The 13,942-nt window shown below is 37.8% G+C and overlaps 1 protein-coding gene across 10 annotated transcripts in view; it reads right to left on the bottom strand.

Annotated features, from left to right (window-relative positions):
* Anks1b (ankyrin repeat and sterile alpha motif domain containing 1B) overlaps positions 1–13,942 on the bottom strand; it is a 1,013,218-nt gene that overhangs the window by 846,206 nt on the left and 153,070 nt on the right. For all 10 annotated transcript variants that reach the window (XM_076919966.1, XM_076919965.1, XM_076919964.1 and 7 more), the window contains exon 3: positions 6,746–6,902. In XM_076919966.1, coding sequence (XP_076776081.1) covers positions 6,746–6,902 — 157 coding nt within the window. The remainder of the gene's footprint in view (positions 1–6,745; positions 6,903–13,942) is intronic.

Genomic DNA, 13,942 nt, shown 5'->3' with positions numbered 1-13,942 from the left:
TCACATAGCTGGGCTTCCAAAAGTGATGGTTTAGCCATGCTAGTCAGTAGCCCTGCTGGGACCAGATGGCCAGCATTCCCTGAACTGCACAAGCCTGTATGACATTTGCTAATAAGAAAGATTAATAACAATTATGGCATACTTTGAATGACTGACTTTGTAGACTAGAGTTGAAGTGATAAATTTCTGATGATGACAGACATACAGAAAAGATACCCAGATTGTTTCAATGTATTTTAGAGAAATAGAAACCAGGGCTTTTGCTACAAATACAATAACGAGTAATAAATATGAATCATTACTTCTCTTCTTTGCAGAAACAATGAAGACTCATATCCCTAGGATAAGATGATAGCATCCTCTTGAAAACACGGGGAAGAAACAGGCCTAGGCCCACACCTAGGTGAGTAGCCAAGAATACAGAGCACAGAATTTGCAGCTGATAAGAATTCCCACTGAAAAACCAATGGGATTTTTCTAGAAATTTCACAAGATTTAAAAAAAAAAAAAATGAATTCAGTTACGAGGCACATTGACCCTTCAGACAATTTTAACAATTGGCATGAGAAAACAGGGGTCTTGGTGTGTCCAGAAGTAGCAGAGTCAGTTGGAAAAAAAAAAACAAAACTGTGAATCAGAAATATGACACAAGTGAAAGAATCTTAATTGGGGCTCCAGAGGGAAAAACCAGCCACCATTAGCACAGTTAACACTCAACATCAGAGTGGTTGCATTTTATTTATTTTCTCGATTAGCCTTCATTACAAGATGGGGGGAGGGGTGGCTATCCTCACCACTACCCTCACCCGCTGGGAGAGGCACTGAGTAACAGAACAGTGGGTTTCTGATTACACAGCCATTCCGTGGTGTGTAAGGGTAGGATGAAGCCTGTGGAGCCGCACCATCCCCTTTAATGCGCAGCTAAGACTCACTTGACAGCTCAATGTTCCAGCAACACCTGTAGAACTGCTTTGGTACCACTGACGACAGTGGTGGGAAGTGACACATAGCTCAGAATTTGAATCAAGTAGCCCAGACCCAAAGTCTAAACTATCAACATAGATGACCTTTGTCATAGCAGCGGTGCCCACAAACACTTGCTAAATCACTACAAACTTTTACAAACATTATCTCATTAACTTTTACGGAACTCTTACATGTTTGGTATTAACATATCTAATTCGTGGATAAATAGAAAAATGTCACACTGCATGTAAGAAGATCAGGGTCTGAAGCCTAGGTTCTCGATGCCACCAACTGCTGCTACACTGCCAAAGAGGCTCTGAAAGTATCTTTCAATTTTCCAGAGATTTCACCCAAAGCGTACTGAGCTAGGAGGAGCTGTTTCTTAGGTAGTAGCTCCTACTGAAACAAATGGAAAAGGACAATCTAAACTCCAACACATCTTCATCTTGCAGGACAAATAGACAAATACCCAAACCAGAGTAAAACAAACAGACAAACAAACAAAGAAACAAACTAAACCAAAACAAAACTAACAAAAAAATGAAGGCTTCTGCTGGCTGGATCAAAGAAAAATGCAAACCAGTAAATTAAGCAGCTAGAGGAAAGATTTGAGAACTTAAAAAAGACAATGTGGTTGGGTGGGGTGTGGGAGAAAGAGCTTCTTATTCTGTGTGTCTACTATCAGTGTAGGGCAATGAGAGATTAAAAACAGACAGACAGACAGACAGACAGACAGACAGACAGACAGAGCCTACTCTTTAAAGACAGTGGATGAAAGCTGGGGTCAAGAAAAACAGGAGGAAATCTACCTGGCGATGTTTTTTGCTTTGCCTGTATAAGAATTAACCTTGTTCTTAATTTAGATGTTAATTTAGACTATCATTTCTCTCCCTGTTCATAAAGACTGACTACATACAGTCTTAGACTTCCTACTTTGTTAAATCTGAATGTTCCTCAAGCATCGTGAGAAGCCCCAGCTTACTAGTCTAACGCATAAAAATATGACATAAAAATGTGCCTCCTGACCAGCCCAGTTTCCCCTTGGTCTAAAACAAGCTGAATCCCATTTTTCAAACTGTAATGTCTCTCTGGGGAAAAGAAAGGGCAACTATGAAATAACGAGTCCTCAAAGATCTCTCTACTTTTCCACAGCCCTTAGCCTAGAAAACAGGAGCAGAATTATAAGCTCTTCTAATAATACCAAATCAGTGCTGTTCAAACCTCAGGAGAAATTACCTCCATCATTAAAGACCTATTTAGGAGACCGTGTTCACAGGTTTTTATCCGCAATCAACACAAGCTTGGGCTTTTATCAGTGGAGACTACAATTGTGGTAACTTTAAAAAGGCAAGATTATATACTTGTGTCCAGGCTTGCTAACAGTCCAAGAAAGAAACATCTCATTTAAAACGTGTAGACTATGATGGTGTATTGATTAACAATACACTAGCTAGCACATCCATAGAGAACATTCTTTAAAGGTTCTGAATTCTTCATTTTTAACCAAATAACTAGTCCCTGAACACTTACGATACTTACAGACAATGGGCAACAGAAGGAAACAGCTGACAAGCCCCATTTACCAAAAGACTTGAGTTCTAGCGGCAAAAACAAAGTGCTTTTCAGATAAGGATTCTCTGACTTTTGCCCCAGTAGTAAATTAAAGAGAAATGTAAGGTCAGGGCAAAGGAGGGTAAGGTGGATGTACACAGAACACACAAAGCATGCAAAGAAATGAAAATAATGCCATTCTCCCTTCACTGTCTCCATGTAGTACCAGAGTTTGTCTTTCTTGCATCTATTTATTTGTTCATCGTTTGTGACCAACTTCATACATGGGCACTGAAGCCACACCACACCCACCCTTCCCTTCCCCCCTCACTCTTCCTCTGCTGCCCCTCCCTACCAAATCCACTACCCCATTTAGCATTCCCTGTGTATGCATGCGTCTGGCGCTGTCCTTCCCTGTTTTCTGCCATGGTCCTCCTCTGCATCGTGGCTTTTGTACAAAATAAAATGGTGAACGGGGTCTACCTGGAAGCTTTAGCACACCCCTCATTCACACACAATTCACTAGATCCCTGAACAGTAATCATCAGTAAAGAACACTGTCCTCTCTATAACTACATGGTGTGGTTCATAAGCCAAAAGATTTAAGGCTGGGGTTCTTTTATAAACATTAAAATGCAAGACTGACCAAATTATTTCCTAAAATGGACTTCATAATATTTTTCATCTGGATGTTTTATAAGCTTGGTAGGAACCCGGAGTTTATTTTACAGCATAAAAATATGATACAGAAAAACATGTTCTGCTAACTGGTGTTAACACTTATTATATGTATCAACCAGCAATACTGCAATGCACAATCTCAGTTCTTATGCTCAGTGAAGGTCTGACTCGTTAAATGGAAACTTCCAGAAATACTCCGCAAGTTTTGAATAACGGGCTGATCTGCGCACGAGGAAATCTTGAGCTGTTCCACTCCATGTCTCTCCTGATGAGAGACATCCTTGGTAACCATTAATGTTCATCTCATGCATCAGATCCAACGTGCTACTGCCAAGCTAGGATTCATTCAACCCTTGTGTCACTAAATGACCCAGAACACAAAAGGCATGCCACAGACAAGGACCGTGGAGTGAAACACAGAAGGACAAATAATCCCTGACGCTACGTGGCAACACAGCAAAAGTATGATAAAAGTAGTAAATGGGATTGGGGCTGAAAGTCTGGGGCTGGAGAGATGGCTCAGTGGTTAAGGGATTTCACTGACTGCTCTTCCAGAGGTCCTGAGTTCAATTCCCAGCAACCACATGGAGGCTCATAGCCATCTACACTAGGATTTGATGCCCCCTTCTGGCATGCAGGCATATATGCATGCAGAATACTGTATACATAATAAATAAACAAAAAAAAAGAAGTCTATTGAAGATCCGCTGAACACAATATAAACATTAGCACTTTTCCCGAGTAACAACAAAGGCATTTTGAAGTGAAATTGCTTACAAATGCTTTCCCCAAGAAAATCTGAAGCAATACATGGGAATATTAGAACAGAGGTTTCCACCAAGGGTATTGGACACCTGATGAGGGGACAACCATATAAGAAGTCAAAGATCCTCTTCAGAAACTACAATGAAACACTAACCAAGGGGCATAATATCAATATCATGACTGAAATTGGCTAAGGGCTTGTGCTTTGGACCAGAAAACCCTTTTTATACGTTGCTTCTATGTCTTAATGGATGCATCCTGGGCATATTCTTCTCTAAGGTCATGGCCTCATCCAGACAGCAGCCATGATAATCCTTACTTCACTAGGCTATGATAGGAATCAGTAAGGTAAGGTAAATACTGTGGCTTGCCTGTCACAGGAAACTGTAAGTAACAGGATCTAGGGAGGCAGCATTAGTGTGTAAGACCTAGACTCAGAGTTCAAGTCTCAGTTCAGGTTGCCCGAAGCATGTGGCCTTAACCAAGTTACTTAGCTTAACTGAATTCTGTTTTCTGGCTGTAAAATAGGAGAGATAATTTCACTTCTGATTGCTAAGTAACATTGGGAATTAAGTGTTGTTGTGCAGGCAGAAGTACTTTGAACAATGGCTGATTTCCCTTAGTCCTCATTAATGTGGATTGTCCTTCCTCCTGCTTACTGTTTAAATACATAAACTTTTCTAATTAGCTAAAACATTTCTGTACCACTGTGGGGGGAGCTAAAATTCAAGTTGCTGATCAGAATAAAATCAGCAGTTCTGACTCTCTCAGGGGTATTGGTCTAAAGTGGAAGGGCAAATTTAGAACGAAACGTTTCAAGATGGTGCTGGAGGACAGCTCAATTGCGAGTTGCTAAGATGCTAAGATGCTAAGATGCTAAGGGCTAGATGTTAAGCCCCAGCCTCACAATATATATATAAAGCAGGCACGATGGCACAGGCTTATAGTCTTAGTGCTGAGGAAGCTCACCAGCCAGCCAGAAACTCTAATCAGTGAGCTCAGGTCCCAAACAAAGCAGGCGGTCATACAACTGCATGCATGCACATGCGCATGCGCACATGCACACCCACGCACACTGACCTATACGTTCTCACGCACAAACACACACAGACACAGACACCACCACCAAAGCAGTCTCAAGAAGTGTTCATCTTGTTGCCACCAAACCACAGCACAAGGTCATGGAAATGGAAATGCAAAAAAAAAAAAAAAAAAAAATTCCACTTCCAGTCTTCTTAAAAGGATTTTTTTCATAATTTGATCAATCTTCAATACTACCAAAAACCAAGTGCTCTTCACAAATTATACCAATACAGTTACACCACTTAAGACTTTCAGCTTTCAAGTGTAAATGCACAGTGTACCGTTCTTATTTTTGTGTCCTTTAAAAAAAACATTTTTTTTACTTAACTCAACACCCTCTTCTTTCACCTTGGGTTATTTTCCCACTTTGTTATTTCAGGTTGGCTGTGAGCCGTGCAGACAGTTTCAGGGATAGCCACCAGATGGCTCATGCTGTAAATGATGTAAGTTCTGGTATCTCAGGAACAGAACAGGATTCTCACAAATTTCCTTTTAGCGTATGATGATAAAGATAGCCAGGTCTGTCATTTTTAAAAATACTTGAATGCATCCTAATTCTGAAAATCTACATCTCTATAACAATACAAGCACAAAATTTGATTGTCGTAAAATTAATGAGATGCTTTTCTGACACATAAAATGCTTTTTGCTGATTGGTCTTTTCAACATTGCATTTGGGTGAATTTTTTTTTTCCTCTTTACCTTTGTTGTTTCAAGCTAGGGTTACTTTTCATTCTTATTTAATAACTCTTAATTTCAGGCAAAGGTCCGCAAAAATGTATAGTATTTGAACAACATGGTAATTGTCCTTTAATTAGAAATTCTTGCCCTACAGTGATCTATTTACATTGGCATTGGACAGCAGCCAGCCTGCAGCTTAATACTATGGCTGTAATTCAATGGTTGGACTGCATGCTGGTTTTCAAATACAGCTTTACAAAATGGGAACAGTAGGGGGCATTCAGAGCTCAAGGTGTCTGTTACACTATATTACAAGGCCATATTTCCCTCTCTCAAAAATGCACTCTTGTCTGCTTAGAACTGAATTCCTTTCTAAATATGTTCATTGTTCATAATAGAGATATTGTGTTCTTGTTACCATCTGACTCTATCTAACATTATTGTTCTCTGTGGTGCCCAGTTTACTCTAGACATCTCGGTCTCATATGTGCATGTTCAAAGGAAATTTTTAACTTACTATGATACTAGAAACTGTGCACTCTGTATTTTACATATTCCCCCAAAATAGTATACTTAACTACGAAAATGCTATATAAATGGGAAGCATTAGGCAAATGATCGCTATAAACATTGTTTTAGCATTTATAATTTTATTAAGGACCAATAATTCTCATACAAACATGGATATTGTTCTATCTTTAAATATTCAATAGACTTAAAATAGATGCTTCTATGTGGCAGGCAAAAATTTTACAACTATTTTCTGTGTGTGAGATTTTTCTTTTTAACAGAGTATCTTCCCAAATGCTTTAGTGCCTGTGCATCACACCCAAACCCACAGAGCCTGTGCATCACATCCAAACCCAAAGAATTGCTCAAATTTCTCCTTTAGGAAATTCAGCAGTAGAATGATTTTTTGGCAGAGTAAAGATAAAAAGTGATCAATTTTTCAAAGTGGCTTTGCCTTGACAAAACTTGAGAGTAAATTACAGCATGAGCAAACGTTCGGCGAGTGCACCTGTTCATTGACTCTGGAATGTGAAGGTCCATGATGGATGAGAATCTTCACAATCTCCACGTCTCCTTTCCAGGCAGCCAGGTGAATGGGGAAGTAACCCTTGTTGTCTGCTACATTGGTTGATGCCTCGTACTGAAGTAGTTTGAGAACTATGTCCCTGGGGGAAAGTAAACAAGAGAGAGAGAGAGAGAGAGAGAGAGAGAGAGAGAGAGAGAGAGAGAGAACAACAGAAAAGAAAATATGCTGAACAACACAGAACGTTTATTAGAGACGTTTATAGTTGGCATTTAAAACAATCATTTAAGGCACTACAATTTAAGATTGGGATTAAGAGTTTCTACAGTTGACACACTATTTTACTTACTTAGAAAATACTCAAAGCCCTCCCAAGACACATGCAGGCATGCACACACACATACACACACACATGCACAAATAGGTGTGCATATACCCAGATCATGAGCTAACCAATAAAATTACTTAATAGAATGCATTTGGAATATATATATATATATATATATATATATATATATATATATATATATATTCATTAAATGAATAAGTCAATCAAAAGTTACATCATTACCTCCCATATTTCATGACTGAACTGTCTATCCAGATAATTCATGTATGAGAGTTAACCTGAAGTAAAAGCTGAAGCTATAAGCAAACTCCCTGTTTCCAGAAACTAAAGTTATCAAGTGCCAAGGTAAATTTAGAGGTTTTCTATATCACCTCTATCGAGAACTGGAATGAATGAATGAATGAATGAATGAATGAAGATGTATACACAAGAGAAATTTAGGTATGTGGGTGTTGGAGCCACGGCACATAACCTGATTGAATATATAATCCATCCCATCTTCCTCTTTCCCAGAGCCCATGAAGTGATCCCAAGAATGAAATTCATCTAAGAGAGAACTGCCACCACTGATGTACTCCCCAGTAAAGCTCACATGCTACCCACAGGCTTCTGTATTTAAAACCCACCAGACTTCCAGAGTAAAAACCTTCATTGAAATAACCTCAAAAAAACTGGATAATAATCATTACTAAATATTATCCTGAGCTTCATATAAAACAATACAAAAATGTGATTCTGAACAAAAGTTGTGTTTTCATCTGACTGCATTGAGACACAGATTTTAATAATTCTTACATGAAACCCCAGATAGACACATGTGTAAAGGCACACAAAAATACTTATGAATACACAATTATAAACTAAAGTCAATCCTTAGAGTTAAAAAAAATGAATGAAAATAACAGAAATGGCCATTTAAAAATAATGAGGTTAGAATCCTAATACCTCAGAAGAAACAAATATAATGCAAAATAACAATAAATGGTTAAATTCACTGCCCCAAATGTAGCTCAACCATCAGATACGGTTGCAACATATATGCAATTGTGCCTAAGAAAAAAAGAAAAAGCAAGAATATGTTATAAATATGCTTATGTGTTCTGAGGAGTCCTCATCTTCTAATGATAAGATTTCTTAGAAAGTAAGACATGAATTATATCTCTTTTAAGAGATGGTTGTACTTTTGTCTGTTTGTCTGTCTGTGCCCATGAGTGTCCATGTATACACGAGTAAATGTGGAGTGACTGTGGAGGCCAGAATAAAGCAGAGCCCTGGAGCTGGAGTTATACATAGTTATCAGCAGCTTTATCAGCGGCTCAATGTGGTTGCTGGGAACTGAACTCAGGTCCCATGGAACTGCTCTAAGCCATCTCTCCAGCCCTATAAATTATAACCTAACGTGTCTTTTTAAAAGTGATTCTTTAACAAGATCTGAATTTAGAAGGCTGGGGATTGACTTAGCTATGCCAACTCCCTAACTTTTCATTTCAGCACTGCTTTCTTTTCTGGAAAAGAAAATAGAGAAACAAAACAGCATCTACTGCGCATGCGTGGTAAGAATGCTGACTGGGAGCCACAAAAGTCACGTGACAACTGGTCATCCACTGGGTAAGCAGGAGACTTTGTGTGAAATAAGAACAAAAACGGGTGGAATGAAATCTGACATTTATCCGGGTCACGTGATTTTCCTCATCTCTGCCACATAAGAGCTATGCTAGAGTCTTCAATTCTGAGATAAGTAAATAACCACACTGAGGTTAGAAGGATCCAATCAATAGTTAAGAATAAGAAAAGTCCAGTAAGAGCCGGAATTGGGCTTTATGTTCTAAATCTCTTGTATTATTGACAAGTGTAGAGAAACAAGCAGCAAAATGATCCCCTTATCTTTTCTTTTTTATAAAGTAACCCAGCCTGTGAATTTCATCATAGTAATATAACACAAACAAAAATACTTTCCAAGGGGAAGATTAAAAAGATTGATGGGATGAAACCTTTTATTTCCCTTTACTATCACCAAGAATGCAGAATCTATTCTTTGACTCGAATTTTGTTATTTCCTAATAATACACGTGATAAGCATTCAATGCTTATCCAGAAAATTCATGATACATTGAAAAAATGATTATTTTTAAACAGTGACTTATTTCAAACATTTGTGGTGTATATATAATATAACCATTTAATACCTGAGCCAGAAAGGGATAATTCTATATGTTTATGTCGCAAGAAGAACATAACTAACTACTATCTTTTAAAATTTATTACATTAGTTTATTTGACGGGGGACACACATGTGGAGGTCAGCGGGCACCTTGCCAAAGTAGGTTTTCTCCTTCCACCCCGTGGGGACGGGATCGTTGAACCCAGGCCGTCAGACTTGAGCAAAGCCTTTACCAGCTGAATCATCTAGCTGGCCTAATCACTCTATGTAACACATGTTTAAATGTGTTTACTAAACTTCTTTGTGTCTCTACAGTACTGAGGCATTAAATCCAGGGCCTTGAAAATGTAAGCTTTTGCTTTAGCTTATAAAACATTGTTTACTTTCCTCTGAGGAAAGGTCCTGCCAAATTTAAGGATGGTCTTTAACTCTTGCCTCAACCTCCCAAGCACCTAGGAAAAATATATGCTGCTTGAAAAATGTGTGTATCTTTACATTTAAATTTTCTTTTAAATTTTTTTTTTCATGTTGAGTTTTATAACCTTATTCAGATTTATTAACTAGTGAACCGGCTGAGTTCAGATTCAGTTTGAAAACACACTTTTTAAATAGAAAGTTTGACTTTTAATCAGGTAAATACCTGGCAGTTTTACTGAACTGTAAACACAATAAATACTATCATTAGTAAACTGTCATTAATCTTTCTTATGGTGCATCTAGATGTGTCATACCTAATGTTAATTAAATGGCCTTTTCCATGCAAGCTTATTAAAAGCAAATTAAATTTTAAGTGCTTTCTATATCTAAATTTGAAGAGTAACAGAGTACTAGCTCAGTATTATTACTTTTTATTTTCATTTAGGCTGAATGTGATACCTTATTCAGGGAAGACAAACAACTAAGGATGCTGGCTGTGTCTCGTTCCTTGCATTAAATATTAAGTTATACTGTTGTTGTCTCTAGACTACGAACCACTTTACAAATAAAGTAACAGTGGTTCTTATAGCCAGCATTTGATATTGTAATCCTAGGTTAATAGTGTAACTTAGCCGTAGGGTATACACTTAGCACGTACAAAACTTGAATTCAATGCTACCAAGTCCTAACTTGCTTACAGACACTCAAGGAGTGTGTATGATGACACTGTAAGAAAATAAAAACAAAAACTGAGTGTACCTCATGAGGCCCAAGACTGTAAATGTCAGGCCTAATAGAGTTTACCTTTGTCAGACACCAACACACACACACACACACACACACACACACACACCAAAAAGGGTGTTCTGAAATCCTAATGTAAATGTGGTAGGTGAGTAGGGTGATTTGAATAGATCTGGCCCCCATAGACTTATGTGTTTGAATGCTTGGCCCATAGGAAGTACTACTATTAGGAGTGGCTTTATTGGAGGAGGTGTGGCCTTGTTAGAGGAAGTGAGTCACTGTGGAGGTGGGGCTTTTGAGGTCTTAAATGCTCAAGCTACTCCCAGTGTGAAACACATCCAGTCCCCTCCTGGCAGCCTGCGAATCAAGATGAAGAACACTGATTACCTACAGGCTCCCATGCTTCCTGCCATAATGATAATGGACTAAAACTCTAAAATTGTAAACGGGGCCCATTTAAACATTTGCCTTTATAAGTGTTGCCTTGGTTATGGTGTCTCTTCACAACAATGGAAACCCCAACTAAGACATGGGGCCGAAGAAAAAGTAATTTTATTGCCAGAGGCAAGACAGAGTATCAAACTGACTCAAAAGTATTCCAACTTAAATAATTGAATTATTTTGCATGTGATATATGTAAATTCAGGTAAAAATACAAATTTTAAAGTATTGGGTTTTTTTCCACTCATTTGCATTAATGTTCTGATAAATATGGAAATATTTCTGTTAATATTAAATATCTTTGAAGAAGTTTAGACTGAATTCTAAGCAAAATGAAAGCACTTGGTTGTGCCAACTTCATTTTTTCTCTTTTTTTCTGGAGAAGATTTCATGTAACTTCATTACAACTATGTTTATTTTATTCTAATGCTTGTCAGTAGTCTCAAAATAACAGCTTCATCTGGTTGCAGAATTAACTAACCAATGAAAGTTTCAAACCTCATAAGGCTAGACACCAGACTTCCCAGAGGCCACCTGCTTCTCTTTAAAGCAAATAAAGTCTCAGGTGTGCTGGGCACGCCCAGAAGGCTGGGGAACATATGGCCCACTCTCACTAAAGCTTCTTTATAAAATAAATTTACACTTACGATTTCAAGATTGTGAAAAAAAAAAAGATCAATTAAATCAAAGGGGTTTCTAGCTATTCCAACAATTCTGGGTGTCTGATTATAAAAATTTTAGAGTACTTCCACATTTATTAAGAAAAAAAAACTAAGAAAAAATAAATCAAAACTACTAATAGCTTCCTCTCTGGGTTCTAGCTCCAATTTAACATACAATGTAGATTACAGACACCAGATATAATATCTTATGATATAAGATATTAAGTGCTACAAGAGATAAAATGGAAAGTATTTTTAACTCCACACATGCCATATTATACACCATGCATATCCCCAAGGAATAAAGATAATTTGTTGACACTTTTATTTTTCAAGAGTATCCAAGTAGTATCACAACACATCCAATGGGGTCTGAGAAATAAGACTTAAGAAAAATAAGGAGCAATTTCCTAATTAGAGAAGGGAAATAAAATGAAATTTAAGTACTTAAGTTTAATTTAAAAAAAAATCTTGAGAATGGTAAATTTAAAAAAAAAAAAAAAAAATCTAGGCATGTGATCCTAGCCCTTGTAAGACAGGAGAAGAGTGAGTCTCTCAAAGTCAGCTTGTAAAAAAACACCACTTCTAAAAGAAAGAAAAAAAGGAAGGAGAGGGGGACAGAGAGAGAGAGAGAGAGAGAGAGAGAGAGAGAGAGAGAGGAAGGAAGGACGGACAGAAAGAAGGGAGGGGCCTAACAAGGGCACTACAGTGTACCTCGGGCTTGCCTAGCATACATGAAGTCTTGATTTCCACCCCAGGCATTTATTAACTAATTACTCCGAAATCAAAATAAGATAACAGAACACAGGGAGGAATAAAAGTCAAACAAGAAAGAGAAATGGAAGAAGGAAAGCAAAGCAAGTAGAAAAGTATGGAAAGGAAAAGAAATGGGGGAGGGGGTGAAGAACAGGCATTGTTATTCAGAAGAGAATTAAGGGATTGATGTTTGAGTGTAAAGTGTTGATAATCATCCCAGTACATTTTGTCCTGTTGATCATGATTATTCTGCCATTTGAAGGTAATAACTTTCTATTCTCTAATTGCAAATGGCCCAGGAAAACACCAGAGGAGCACAGTTTCTGTTGTGTCCAGCCTGGCTGACTGGGGATGAATCGTTCTGTATTAAATGGTGCATCACTCGGAGAAAATGCTTCTCCGTTTGTGGATTAACTAGTGCTGATAAACAAGGGCTCCGGTAAAATGCACCAACAGGGAGGAAATGGTCTCAATCTCCAGTGTGAAGGCTTGGGGCTGCTCACACAAGGGAGGAGGGGGAAAGTTACACAGGGAAAGCACAAGAATAAACCCCAGGACCCTGCTGCATGCTTCCTAGCTCTGTATGTGAATTGGCAAACTCTAGCCTGGAAATCACATTTATAGAAACAATCTGGGAACCACAACAGCAACAAGACTGGAATATGCTTTTATATTCCCTGCTAAGGTGTTCTAGAGAAAAATACAACATAATAAAGCACTAATGGCTTATGCTAAGTGACAATAGCAAACAAAAAAAAGTATAGGCCCATTCCACCTTTTATGATCATTTTCTCTCCTTGAAATAACTTTTTTTTTTAAACCTAAGATGATATTAGTTAGGATTCTGTGGGAAAAATACTAACTGATGACATGGGAAGTTATCTTACAAATACATAATGTCACATAGAAAGTCCAGGAAGAGGTTAAATACAGGAGGAGTTAACATGGAAAACTGATAAAAGCATAGACCTGTAACAAGAATGCTGAGGGTCTCCTTACAACCCCACCTTACAATGCAAGTGGCTAGTTCATCAGTGAAGACTAGCTAGCCAGTGCATCTGATACACTCTAAACTGAAACCTAAAAATGTTACTAATAACACATATTACAAATAAACAATTATCAGGTTAGCTACTTCTCCAACTTTTCCCAAAGTATATGCATAGGATGATCCTGAAAAAAAACTTTACTAAAACGTGGTTGATCAATGAGCTCATTGAATAAAATCAAAAACACTTAAGTGTATCTGCAGTGAGTGGGGTGCTTACAAATACCTAGCTGAACTGGATTCTCTTCCTGCTAACCTTAACAATTACTGCTGGGTTCCTTTAAATTATCTTCACTTGCTATGTTGGTAATAGAAACAAACAGGCATGTTTGTTTTCCCAGGCCATTGTGTGCAAATCAATAATGTTCAGTAAATAAATTTTCTGAAAATTTAGAAAGGCTGCAAGTCCTAACTTGCTTTCAGACACTTGAGAAGTGATATTGTAAGAAAATAAAAAATGAGTGTAACTCAGAGTTGACCCAGAGATGTTGAATGTCAGGCAGGCCTCAGAGAGTTTATCTTTGCCAGAAATCTGAACTCTGAATGAAAAAGAAACGTCATTATTTGTGGTCTGAACTGATTTAAATTTGCCTTGGAATCTGAT

Source organism: Arvicanthis niloticus, chromosome 22 (genome assembly GCF_011762505.2).
Source record: "Arvicanthis niloticus isolate mArvNil1 chromosome 22, mArvNil1.pat.X, whole genome shotgun sequence".
Taxonomy (NCBI): Eukaryota; Metazoa; Chordata; class Mammalia; order Rodentia; family Muridae; genus Arvicanthis; species Arvicanthis niloticus.
The sequence above is the reverse complement of the archived record's forward strand: the minus strand, read 5'-3'. Positions and strand labels throughout refer to the sequence as shown.